The following is a 13,437-nucleotide window of genomic DNA, read 5'->3' as shown; positions in this document are numbered from 1 at the left end:
TGCTGGGGGGAGTGGATGTTTGAGAGGTGTAAATAAAAAGTGAGGTGAGGAAGCAAAGTTGATTTCTGGTTTATTATTATTATTTTGTTGTTGGTAAACCCTGGAAAATATACATCTTTCTCCTTTAAAGTTCTAATTCAAGGCATGAATGTGTGAGTTCTGAAGGGACTTTGGGACTGCGGTAAAAATCGTTGTCATAGTAACAGAAAGGGAAATAGGCCTAGCTCACCTGGGACTTTAACTTACTGCAAAAGCTGAATTTTTTTTTTTTTTTAAGAAAAGCACTCAGCAAGCGAAATAAATAAATAAATTGTTCACTGTATTCCATGCCAATTCTTCAACTATTTAAAATCTCTCTCCTGTACTAATGCCTCCTCCCTCCCTCGCAGAGCCTACACAAATTTGCTTGTCCCACTTAAACCTGTTTTGTTCCCCAAATGTAAATGTGCTACTAGAACAGAAGCACGGAAGTTGTTCACGTTCACGATGGAGGACACTTTAAATATTTCTTGTCCGTCACACTGGGATCGTGATAGCATGGTTGGGGGGTATTTTGTATCCGAAAAGTGCAAATGTTTGCAATGGTTCTGTTAACCCCTTACACTCCTGAAATTCATGAGTCTTATCAGTGCAGCCATCATTAGAAAGATGGATTTGCTTATTCACATGGAAGACTTTTGTACTCAAGGGCCTGTTGAGAATGGCTCTCTAGTGATAGCCTGTCAAGGCTGTGCAAAATCCAAGCACTGTGGTTCATAACGTTTGGCAGTTTCTGCCTAGAGTGCTGGAGATGGAACTTACATAAATGACAAACCACGACCATCCAGAATTGTAAAGCGTGAAGGATCGGTGTATTTGATAGAAAAAAAATCATTGATAACTTTTAATAACACCAGTATGTATAGCTACTCTAAATCATCGCCTATATTCTGCATTGGGTCTGCTATATTCCCTTAACTTCTGTTTTTGTCACCCTCTCTCTTACGATTATGTAAGGTTGTAATTTGGACTGTCAACAGTTCTGTTTATCTTTAATAAAAACTTAGTAACTAACTGTCAACATGAAATCTGGTCAGCTTTTTTTTAATGAGCTTAAAGTAGTTTCAGGTCTTTCACCTGCTCCAGAGTTACCCTGCCAATTTTTCTGGTTTTTACAATAGTATTATCCTCTGATGTTGTTGCACAAAAGACCTACACAGACAACAGAAGAAATAAGAGAACCTGGCTAAACACAAAAGGCAGTCAAATACACAAAGTAAGGACACTGCAAAAAATAGAATGCCAGATTCTTAGCGGATATCTTAGCGGTGTAGCTGTATGGAACTAGGCTGACTTATATCAACTAAGGACCTTGTCCAAAGAGGATATTTAATTTCCTATTTCATTCATAATCACATTAGATGTTACTTATAAGTAACAAATTTCAGAGAGAAATGTGATTTATTTTTAAGTTTTTCAGACAGTCTGTTTATATACCCTCACGTATATCGCTATGATGCACACTTGCATCAATGCAAAGCAGGTAAATAATACTGGATGTTAGTTTCTTGTTAATAGAAGTGACCCAGTCCTTTCTCTTTGCAGATTCTTCTTGAAATTTTTCCTCAAGTGCAATCAGAATTGTTTGAAAACAGCAGGGAACCCCAGAGACATGAGACGTTTCCAGGTAAGTGTTAGGAGACTTGACATTAAGTAAGTTGTCTGCTTTCTTTTCTTTTCCTTTTTTTCGCCTATATTGTTCATAATAAACAAGGTGACAGTAAATGATAAACCGCTTCAGATATTGTTAAAGGTTTTCTTCATTTGCTGCATTTAAACCTTTTTTTCTTCAACCCCCCTCCCCCCTTGAATACCCAAGGGGGGGCAATGTACTGTACCAACCAGCGGTGGATATTTGATTTGACACCCTCGGGCAAAGCACTCACACCCACAGCAGGGATCATGTTTGTGATACTTAGATGCCTCAGAATTTTTCAAAGTAGCTCTGTACATGGTACACAAGCACCCCTCCCTTCTATTCCCCACTCTCCCCTGCTTTTTAACTCTTGCATACCCTCCCTTTCAGCCTCTTTAAAAACAGCAGCCAAAATAGTCGTGGTCACTTTAAGATCTCGCACGGCAAAGCAACAAGACCCATGGGACAATGGCCCAGCTGCTTTGCAGAGAAATCTGCCACTGGTTTCATCATAGCTGTCGCTGATGTATTGAGAATACCAGCTAATAAAAACACAGAGGGAGGTGAAGTGTGTCAAGTTGCAAACACTGGTGAGGAGAAAGGCAGATACAGATACACCCCTAATCTTTTAAGCAACTAGATTTAATAAATAAGTATTGCACCTGTAATTCATCCCTCGCACAAATTATAACCATTTCTAATGCTGCCTGGAAGCACTGCAGAGCACTCTCCATGGTTAGAAAAGTGACATTCTAGAGGTCACTGTAGTAGAGGACCATGTACAGAAAGACAACATGGTCTAGTGTCTAGGTTACTGAATTGCAAGTCAGGAGATCTTGGTTCTGTCCCTGACTCTGCCACTGACACGCTGTGCGACTCTGAGCAGGTCATTCCACGTCTCTGTGCCTCAGATTTTCCACCTGTTATATGGGGATAATTTCTACTCTGCCACAGACTTCCTGTGAAGCCCTTTGAGAAAATCATGCCACTGCTCCGTGCCTCAGTTTCCCCATTTGTAAATGGAGGATCATATTTCATGGGAGTTTTCTGAGGCCTAGTTCATTAACTTTGGTATCTAGATATTGCAGTGATGGGCATAAGAGAAATGCATAGAAAGCCAATACAGCTAGGGAAGAATGAGCAGGATTCTACTCTCTCACGTATCAGCAACAAAATTCTCAGCCAAGCTGTTCTACTGCAGAGACAGCATGGTCTAGTTGGGAAAGGCAACAATGTCTGGAAGAATAAGGATGGGACTGCAAGACCTGCACTCATGCGTTAGACTCCTAGCTCTGTATTTGAGTTGCTGTGTGGCCTCGGCCAGGTCCCAAAAACAGTTTGGTGCCTCAGTTTCCCCATCTATAAAATATAAATTAAACATGTCTACTTACAAGATACATTGTAAGGATCGGTTACTGGGTTCTATCCTGCAGTTCTTACATGAATAATTCTATTGATGTTCGGGGGGAGGGAGACTACTTGTGTGAGGAAGGGCTGTAGGACTGGACACTCAGTGTTTGTAAAGTGCTTTAAAGATGAAGGGGCAGGTTGAAAAGAAGGGGAACCGCTAGTTAGGTGCCCAAAATGAGAGCCACATGAGCACTAAATATTTCCGTATACAACGGCCATCATCATTAAAGGCTCTTCTTGCACTGAAAGTTATTGCTGGGGCTGGTCGAAAATTTTTCATCAAAATGTTTTTTGGACAGAAAATGGCTTTGTTTGACAAAATAGAAATGTTCCCCAAAAGAATCGTTGTCAAAAATTGTCAGATTTCCACTGAAAACTGAACATTCTGATTGCTGAAAACAAACGCAACAAAAGTTTTCAATTTGCAAAGCTCAAAAATGTCAGAGAAAAATGTCAAGACCAAAACACCTGTTCATTTTTGTTGAATTTTTAGTTCAGATACTTCATAGTTATCTCCTACTCTAAGTTTAGGGAATGGCTAATGATATCTTGGATACAACACTGTTAACTGTCAGCGAATAAACCTTGACTTTTTAATGGCAACCCCCATCAGCAAAGGAGCGTAGATTGTTATTTTGATCCCAGATGTTGCCTGCCAAGATTTGAGAAAAAAATCTGAAACAGGAAGAAAAATCATCTTATGACTCATAAATGGGAGCCAGCACGTACGGAGACTGATCAAGAGAGGCTGATTTTGGAATGTAGTGAAATGAAACTGTTAGGGACTGTCTTTTTGTTCAGCGTTTCTACAGTGCTTAGAACAGTGGGATGGTCCTGGTCAGTGACTGGGGCTGCTAGACACAATTGCAATAAAAACAAATCAATAAATAATAGTATTGGTTAGAGGCTGCCCCAGAGCCAAACTCTGGATCCAAGAACACCTGAACTTTAGATCTAGTTTAAATCTAGTTTCAGTTTTTTACCCCATGCCCCGTCTCTACAGTAGGTGAAACCGAACCCCTAGGTTCACACCATGCCCTAAACTATGGAAGAGTTTGGATCTGGATCCAGATTTTCTGGCTGAGGTCAAGCTTTAGCCATCAGTCTTACTCCCAGTTTGACTCTCTTGACTCTGATCCCAAGGTGGTGATGTCATGGAGCCTGAATGAATTTAAATTTCCAGTTGAACATGAAACAAGGAGGCTGAAATCAGTCTTAGTCATTCACGTGGTTACCAATGGAATGCCTTGAGCCCATCCGCCTGGCATGCCTCTCTCACATGCCTCTCCATTGCTTTGAACTTTGTACCAAAATCAGCAGCTTATTGGAGAAGAAAATGAGCTGGGATAAACTCTTTCTCCTTCTGGGTTTTCTACCTTCCTGCACGCCAAGCCTGAAAATTGGAGCCAAATGAAATTCTCTGGTTTTGTTTCACAGAGCTTATTTAAACTCCCTCTGGTCTCTAGCCCATGTGGGTTTATATCCTCGGAGTTTCACTTCGACCTTGAGGGTCAAACCCAAAATCTCATCAAGTCACTCAGTCACTGCCCCTAGGTTTCTCTAGTTCTGTGTCAAAATCATGATGCTAGCCTGACTCTGATCCAAAATAATAAAGCTGCTTCCACTGCAATGGCAAAATCTTATTTTTTTCAGTGAGAGCAGGATCTTAGTCCAGGTGTGCTCAGAACGGTGTATCTAGGTTCACGAGCTTTCAGGTGAGCTTAGGTCTTAGTTCCCAATTTGTAACAGAGCCTGAAATTTAGGAGACTTCAAGGACAAGGGAAATGTTGTGAATAGCCCAGGCCCATTGTGAATAAGTTCTGTGCAGATTTTGGTTAGGTAAAGATAGAAAATGAATATGGGCAATGCTTTTCTTAAGAGCAGTGCAGTGGGTAGGGTTCAAAGAGCAGTTGGATGGGAATTCTCATCTTCTAGCTCTACCTAGTTCTTTTCTCGTTTTAATTTGTGCAAACACCTGTTTTATCTGCCTTGGCGTCAGACAGACGCTGCCGGCACGCCCACGTGGTGTCAAAAGTTTAAACGTGCGAGTCATCCCAAAATATTGGTTGTGCTCTCTCACTCCAAACACACGTTCATTTTAATTCCACTCAGTAAGCTTTACATCAACAAAGGTAATGAATGTGACAGGGTTTTTTTATGAGGTTAGAAGAGACAGCTGTCAATCCTAGAAATGCAAGCCCATCATAACTGGGTAAAGCAGAGTCTGACTTCTAGGCAAAAATAGGAAACACAGGGCTATTTTATTGATTTTCCTGATTTAATTCATTAGGTTTTATTTGTGGACCAGATCTAAAGAATTTCAGTGGGTTTCCTTAACAAATTCTTAGTAGAGCTTTTGAGGATTATTAAAGCGCTAGTCCTGTGAAAACTTACACAGGTGCTTAACTTTACTCACATAAGTAGATTGACTTCAGTGGTGTCACTCATGTAATACACTGTGCATGAATATTTGCTGGATGAGGATCTTATTTATTTACTTCTATTGTGGTAGCACCTACTGGCCCCCACGCAGGGATTGGAACACTGTAAAAACACAGCACAAACAGTCCCCTGCCCTACACTGACATGGTTATGATTTGACCTGGTTTCATCAATTGAAATTGAGTTGGTTTCACCCAAAGAGTCTTCTTATGAATTTTGGGTGCATTAAAAAGCATGAAGCACACTCAAGCTTTGCTGTTAACACACAACATGTATGATGTAGATTGAAGTTGCACTACATGATATGTTTTACTGAATTCTTCAAGCCCAAGAGGCTGGGTTATTCATAACTTGGAAGAGTCTCAAGGTAATGGTTATGATTAGAGATGAGTGTGAACCACAGAGTTCGGGCTTTAACTGGATCACAACCAAAGCTTAAGGGTGCTGGGATCCAGAGCATCGGCTCCAGCTTATTTATAGGAAAGGTCTAAGTCTTAGCTATACTGTACTGCTAGGAGAGACTTTTTAAAAAAAAAAAAAAGTAAAAGTTCATTTCATTTATATCGCACCTGTTTAAAAAAATAGAAAAACAAACCGGTTAAATTAACACTGAATTGTAAATTTAATGCATCTCCAGATGCCTACAGAGTGTAGGGTTGGTTTTTTTTTTGGAGTGGGGGGAGGGTTACTTTTTTGTTTCTTGTTTTTTAAGAGTAGTTCTTCAGTTTTGAAAGCAACACCAGATGGTTTGTGATCTCATCAACTGTTTGAAATGTGCTTTGCTACTGAGCAGGAGCTTCAAAGACACAATGAAAATCACTTAACTTATGGCCTTTTTGACCAATCCTGGAGTCAATTTTCTACTGTGGGGAGAAACCATCTATTTCAAAAGTGAAATGGTTTGCAATTATTTTATTTTAAATTATTTACAACATGCGCACATCTTTCTTACATGCATCCTAATGGCTAAACAGGAGATGGAAACCAGGACTCCTGGGTTCAGTTTCTGACTCTGCCCTTGACTCGTGTTTTGTCCTTGAGCAAGTCAGAACATCTAGTACGCTCTTTTATTCATATGCAAATTGAGAGTAATTATCTTTCATGGGGATGTTGTGAGGTTTAATTAATGTTAGTAAAGTGCTTGGAAATACTTGGCTGAGGCTTTAGAAGTGACATGCACTATTTACAAAACCAGAATTCTGGAGTGGGGAGGAATCTGATTGTGGGAAATGCTTAGATTCTGTGTGTGCGTGTATGTGTGCGAGAGAGAGAGAGAGAGAGGCCTCTTGGCTAACGTTCCAGGGATTAGACTGGGGATTTGGAGAACTAAAAGGATAAATTGCTCCATTTTACACAAAAGAGCCAAGGCTCTGTAAGTGGGGTTGAACAGATTCACATCCTCTGTGGACTGGGCACAGACGTGGAGACCTGTAACCACACGCTCACCAGTGGGTTGTGGCAACAAAGGTTGAAACTCAGTGAATTGTCATAAAATACAACTCAAACTATTTTTATTATGACAACAATGATGCACGCTGTGATGCTCACTTACATCCAATTACCCTCCTCAGATGTTTGAAATCACTTGCCATAGGTGCTGAAACTCATGCAACTTTTGGGATTGGTGAATATTTTCCCAGGTATCTAGTGGCTGTCCATATATTGGTCCCACAAATTCTAGCCAGCTCAACTCATCAGTACATTTATTAAGGAAAATATTTATCATTTGAGGTGAGGCCCTCAATGGAGCTAGGCCAGTTTACACTTGCTGAGGACCTGGCCCCCTTTTTTAATATTGGCAATTGGAGTTCACCTGAACTGGAAATCTAAGCCTTCATAATACCACCATATCCATCATCACTATATTTTCAGAGGGCAATTCCCCCAAGAACAGCATAAAAACACATGATGCACTCCACTCCACTTAATGAGGCCTTCTCCCAGGGAACTTGATTGGAGTCCAATGATACTTAATGGTAATGACCGCTGCGTAATGGGGGACGGTATTTCTGTCGACCTGTGATGAGGCACTTCAGCTAAGATGCTTAGCTGAGATTCAGCGCTAAAGCAGTAGCCTCCTGTAGACTGGGAAGTCTCCTTGATCCGGGATCATCCTGATTGAGCAGATCCTAGAGCACCATTGTGGTTCAGAAAGTGGATGAGAAGGAAAATATTAGCTCTAACCACAGACCTGTCTACCCACTGCATTTAAGAGAAACATGGGATATACCCTTATGGGTTTTCCCCTTCTCAGTGCTCCAGAGGGAGGTAGAAAGGGGAAAAAACCAAGGTATATCCCTGGGGATATTTTTTCCTGACCCCAGATTGGTTACCTCAGTTCATCCCTGAGCATGTGAGAAAAAGGTCACCTTGGCTAAGAATTAATCCACAAATTCTAACATACTAAAATCCATGGGCACTCTAGGGTCCCTGAAATGAGGTCAATGAAGATAGTCCTCTGTGCTTCATTGTAGGATCGGGGTCTAAACGTGGAACTCCAACTGAAATCAATGGAAGTTTGGTGCAGAGAGAGGTTGCTGGCATTTTTCTGTTAAGCCCATCCCTAGTTCAACTATACAGCAAACACAGTATACTAAGCATCTAATCCTGAAGTCATCATTTAAACAAAACTCCCATTGACATCAGTGGGAATCTTACCTGAGTGAAGACAGCAGGATGAGTCTGTGTATGTAGGTGTACATGTGTAGCTTCCACCCAGGTGGAAAATAATAATAATAAAAAAAAATCCACATAGTGGTTATTCTTCTGGAAAAATTAAAATAACACGGTACTGTGACTGCACAATTAAAAGGGAAAGTATATCAGGAATTTAATATTGTTTCCAGATGTCAAGTGTCATAAATAATTTTTTCCTCACTTGGAATGGTATCAGGGATTGGTTTTTTTAGAGATCATTTCCAGTGATGAGATGTGTTGCATGTATGTAAATGCATGTATGCCTGATGTGTATTCATGCATATGTAAATGTGCGTGTTTAGGGATACAAAAGCAATATGTATTGTCCATGTACAACACTGTGTGTATTTATATGCATATATATAATTTGGTGTGGAGCATATTTGTGTGTGTGTGTAGAGACAGATATAGTGTGTATATGATGGAGAGTTTGCTATGCTTCTGCCTTACATTTTCGTCAGAGGATCTTGAAGCATTTACAATTCCTAACACATCTTCAGGATAGGTAAGGAATTCTCCTTCCTCGCCACCCCCGCGGACATTGAAATATGCACCCTGCTGACAAGGAGACTCAATTAGCAAGGATTCTCCATTGCGAATGTCCAGCTGCTAGTGTCCAAAGTTTAAATCTTGAGACTGTTAATCACAGCCTTCTAGACAGATCTTCGCTGTCAGAAGGGGTGTGGAGGATAGGTGGCCTCTCACTCACTTAGCCAGGTAAGGAATTGTAAATTAAAACTAGCACTTTGAATTGTGTTTGGAAGCAAAAGGGAGCCCAGTGCAGCCTACAGAGCCCAGGTTTAATGTGTCAAACACGGATAGCACTTCTTCTGTTCTCTGCGGTAGTTGAAGCCTTAGCTTGGTCTTCAAGCAGAGTGCATTACAGTAATCCAGCTGGGAAATGAGAAGAGCACAGGGATCTAGTAAAAAAAACTGTTACTTGCCTTCTCGTAACCGTTGTTCTTTGAGATGTGTTATTCATGTCCATTCCAATCAGGGGTGTGTGCGCACATGTGCACAGTAGCCGGAAGATTTTTCCCCTAGCAGCGTCCGTTGGGTCGGCCTGGGCACCCCCTTGAGTCACGCCTTCATAGCATCCAATAAAGGGCCCTGCCGACCCACCACCCTCTCAGTGTCTTCTTGCCGGCTACTCAGACTGAGGGGTAGAAGGGTGGGTATTGTTCATGTCCATTCCAACACATCTGGAAGAACAATTACGAGAAGGTGAGTAACCGTTTTTTCTTCAAGTGCTTGTTCATGTCAATTCCAATCAAGTGACTCACAAGCCCAAGTTCAGATGGTGGGGTCGGAGTTGTCCACTGATTGGAGCACTGCTCACCCAAAGGCCGCATCGTCTCTGGCCTGCTGGGTATTGGCAAAGTGCGTGGCAAAAGTATGGATGGAGGACCACATTGCCGCCCTGCAGATTTCCTGAGTGGGAACCTGCGCCAGGAATGCTGTTGGTGAAGCCTACACCCTGGTGGAGTGCACAGTGATTGGAGGTGCAGGGACAGCTGCCAGGTTATAGCAATCATGAATACAGGACGCTATCCATGACAAGATGCCTTGTGATGACACAGGCTGACCTTTCATTCTGTCCACCACTGACACAAATAACTGGACCAATTTTCTGAACAGGTTTGTTCTCTTGATATAAAAGGCAAGCGCCCTGTGGACATCTAGAGAATGGAGTCTCTGCTCCCTGCAGCTGGAATGCAGCTTAGGGTAGAATACCAGGAGAAAGATGTCCTGGTTAATGTGAAACTGCGACACAACCTTCAGTAAGAAAGGAGGGTGAGGTCTGAGCTGAACCTTGTCCTTATAGAACACAATGTAATGGTGCTCTGAGGTTAGGGCCCTGAGTTTAGACACCCTCCTGGCTGAGGTTATTGCTACCAGGAACGTGACCTTGTGAGATAGGTAGGGCAGGGATCACGATGCCAAGGTTTCAAAGGGGGGTCTCATGAGTCAAGAAAGGACCAGGTTGAGGTCCCAGACTGGGACAGGCTGATGAACCTTAGGGTATAGCCTGTCGAGACCTTTTAGAATCCATTGGGTTAGCAAAGACAGAGCAGCCCTCCTCGCCCGGGTGGAAGGCTGAGATGGGGGCCAAGTGAACCCTTATTGACAACGATGAAAGCCCCTGCTGCTTTCGATGGAGGAGGTAGTCCAGAATAAGCGGCACTGAGGCTAGCACTGGGGACGAATGGTACTGCACCGACCAGATTGAAAATCTCTTTCACTTGGCAAGGTAGGTAGCTCTCGTAGACGGTTTCCTGCTGCCAAGGAGGGACCTGTCTAACCTGGTCTGAACAGGAAAGCTCCACTGGGTTCAACCACGGAGCTTCCAGCGAAGTTCAGATGTTGGCGACAACCATGATCTTGTGTCAGAAGGTCTGAGAAGAGCAGCAGGCCTACTGGAGCTTCCAAGGACATGTCTAGGAGAGATGTGTACCAGTGCAGGCTGGAGCTATCAATATGACTTGAGCTCGTTCCCTCCGGATCTTGAGGAGAACCTTGTGAATGGGCGGTATGGGCGGAAAGGCGTACAGGAGACAACCTCCCCATGGGAGGAGGAACACATCCACTCTGGAGCCCAGGCTGTGGTTTTAGAAGGAGCAGAACTGCTGGCACTTCCTGTGGTGAATAGGTTTATCTGGGGAAAGACCTGTCTCTGGACGATCGAAATTGCAACGTCCGGGTGAAGGGACAACTTGTGGCCATGAAAGGACCTGCTGAGGTGGTCCACCAGCTCATTCTGTACCCTGGGAAGGTACAACACTTGCAGGTGTATTGAATGTTCTACACAGAAGTCCCACAGCATGAGGGCTTCCTGGCACAGGGGAGAGGAGCGTGCTGCCTTGTTTGTTGCTATAGAATAGAATATTGCCGTGGTGTTGTCCGTCATGACTGATACACATTGTTCTGTTAAGTATGCCCAGAAGGTCTGGCATGCTAGGAGCACCACTCTCAGCTCTCTGACATTGAGGTGGAGACCCAGGTCCGCCTGAGACCAGAGACCCTGAGTCCTGTGGTCTCCTAGGTGTGCTCCCCAGTCCAAGTCTGATGCATCTGTCACTAGTGAAAGAGATGGCTGTGGACTGGTGAAGGAGACCCCCTGAACATACCTCCGGAGGGTTGAGCCACCACAGGAGGGAGTCGAGGACTGGGCGAGGCAGGGTCACAATCCTGTCCAAGCTGTCCCAGGCTGGTCGATACACAGATGCTAACCATGACTGGAGCAGTTGGAGTGAAGACTGCCATGCACTTGGTGAAGACTCAAGGTGCTGCTGACAGGCCAAACAGAAGGACTGTAAATTGTTAATGGGTATTGTTCATCAAAGACCTGAGGTACTTTCTGTGGGGAGTCCAAGGGGAATTTAGCTATCGCCAAGCAAGTATTGTAGGAGTACCTGCTGCTGATGGCCTGCTGGTTAGATATTTGGAGGAGTTGTCCCCCTGTTGAGTACACCTTTCGCCCACATAAGTCTATTTTTTCAGTATCCTTATTCTTGGGGAAAGGGCCCTGAAAGCCTTGCCTCTCCCACTGGTTAGCAGCATCCACCACCAGAGAGTCAGGCGGGGGGTGGGAAAATATAGGTGTTCATAATCCCTGGAGGACACAAAGTAGCGGTGGGTGGCAGCGAGGCCAGGGTCTGCCACAGGGTCTTAGTCATGTCCGTTAATTGTCTTTATAAATGGTAAGGCGATATGGTAAGCACCAGAGGGGGCCAGGATGTCAACCATACGGTCTGCATCATCCACCACTTCCTCTACCTTAATGCCCAGAGCCTGGGCGACCTGGTGCTGCAACTGCTGCAACACCCTGGAGTCTTCCAGAGCTGGGATTATGGAAGTGCCCTCCAGCACCTCATGTGGTAAAGAGGAGGAGGAGGCCACCAGAGGTGGTGGTTGCTCTCTACCATCCCCACCCGAGGGATCTCGAGACTCCGGGGGGACGGTGGTATTGGTGCTGACATCTGGTCCCACGCCGGTGTTGGTGTAGACACTTGGTGTAGCATCTGCACCGGGGTCTTCATCGATGCCATCGCAGTCAGCGTTGATGACGATGTTGGTGCTGTTGTCAGTGCCGAAAGCGCAGCTGGCACCGTAGCAGCCGTCTGAGCTGCTGATGCCCCCTGTGGCGAAGGCAGCACTGTGCTCAGTGCTGATGTCGGTGACAGTGCCGCAGCCAACGGCGTTGATGCCAGAGGTACTGGCTCAGTCGCTGGTTGTGGCGGAACAAATGTTGCGGACGCCACTGATGCAGCTCCCGAGTGGGATCCTTGGCTCAGACTCTCGCCCTGATGGAAAGCCCACGGAGTCCAAAAGGGCCACTAAGCCAGGTTCTATCATTGTGAGGGCCACTGCATCGGGCGGGACCCTCTATGGTGCCTTGAGCTGGACCTTCTGCTCCTGCTATGGTACGAGTCTGACTCCAACTCTGATGTTTCATAATAGGAGGACCAGGGCGGCGCTGCACTTCTCGACATAGAGCATCGGGAGCCTGGGGACTGACTGCACTCCCTGGATGGAGGTGCTGGCGTCGGGGGGTGCTGAGGTGATGGGGATCGTCGTGACATCATCACCGGCTTTCCCTTTGACTGAATGGCTGCTGGGATGGTGCCTGCAGTGCCGGCACATCCTCCTGCCTCGGGAGCAAGACTGGCGCCATGAGTCTCAGCAGGTCCTGTGCTGCCTCAAAAGCCTCCGTGGTGGATGGGAGTGGCAGGTGCTCTGAGGGTTTTGGCGAGCGTGACGGGCCCAGGCTTGACTGCCTCACTTGGGCAGGCGTCAACGTAGCCCCACTTCGAGCCTCAGAGCCGTGGCCTGACTGAGGTGCCACTGATGGCTGGTCCCTGGATCTTGCCAAGGGGGATTGGTTTCTTTTCCTCGTCATCATCTTCTGCACCAGCGATTGGGACTGGTGCCGAAGGCTGGAGTGCTCCCCAGAGGCTCCACGACGGTGCTGAGCCTCCTTGGCAGTGTCTGTCTTCGACGTCGGATCTCTCAAAGATAGCACTGGAGCTCTCTGCACCGAAGAAGACGTACTGGGAGTGGGATTCCTGGTGCCTGGGTCCAACTGAGGTCGGAGAGCTGCCTCCATGAGGAGGATTTTAAGCTGCTGCTCCCTCTCTTTAAGAGTTCTCGGTTGGAACTCCCGATAGATCTTGTAGCGGTCTTTTTGGTGACCCTTGGCCAGACACCGTAAA

The 13,437-nt window shown here is 45.0% G+C and overlaps 1 protein-coding gene across 3 annotated transcripts in view; it reads left to right on the top strand.

The window, feature by feature from the left end:
- The window catches only part of EBF2 (EBF transcription factor 2), a 178,799-nt gene that overhangs the window by 129,913 nt on the left and 35,449 nt on the right, over positions 1–13,437 (top strand). For all 3 annotated transcript variants that reach the window (XM_045004698.1, XM_045004697.1, XM_045004696.1), the window contains exon 7: positions 1,585–1,666. In XM_045004698.1, the coding sequence (XP_044860633.1) occupies positions 1,585–1,666 (82 nt within the window). The remainder of the gene's footprint in view (positions 1–1,584; positions 1,667–13,437) is intronic.

The sequence above is a fragment of the Mauremys mutica genome, chromosome 2 (genome assembly GCF_020497125.1).
Source record: "Mauremys mutica isolate MM-2020 ecotype Southern chromosome 2, ASM2049712v1, whole genome shotgun sequence".
Taxonomy (NCBI): Eukaryota; Metazoa; Chordata; order Testudines; family Geoemydidae; genus Mauremys; species Mauremys mutica.
Note: the sequence above shows the minus strand (reverse complement) of the source record. Positions and strands in the feature narration are given on the sequence as shown.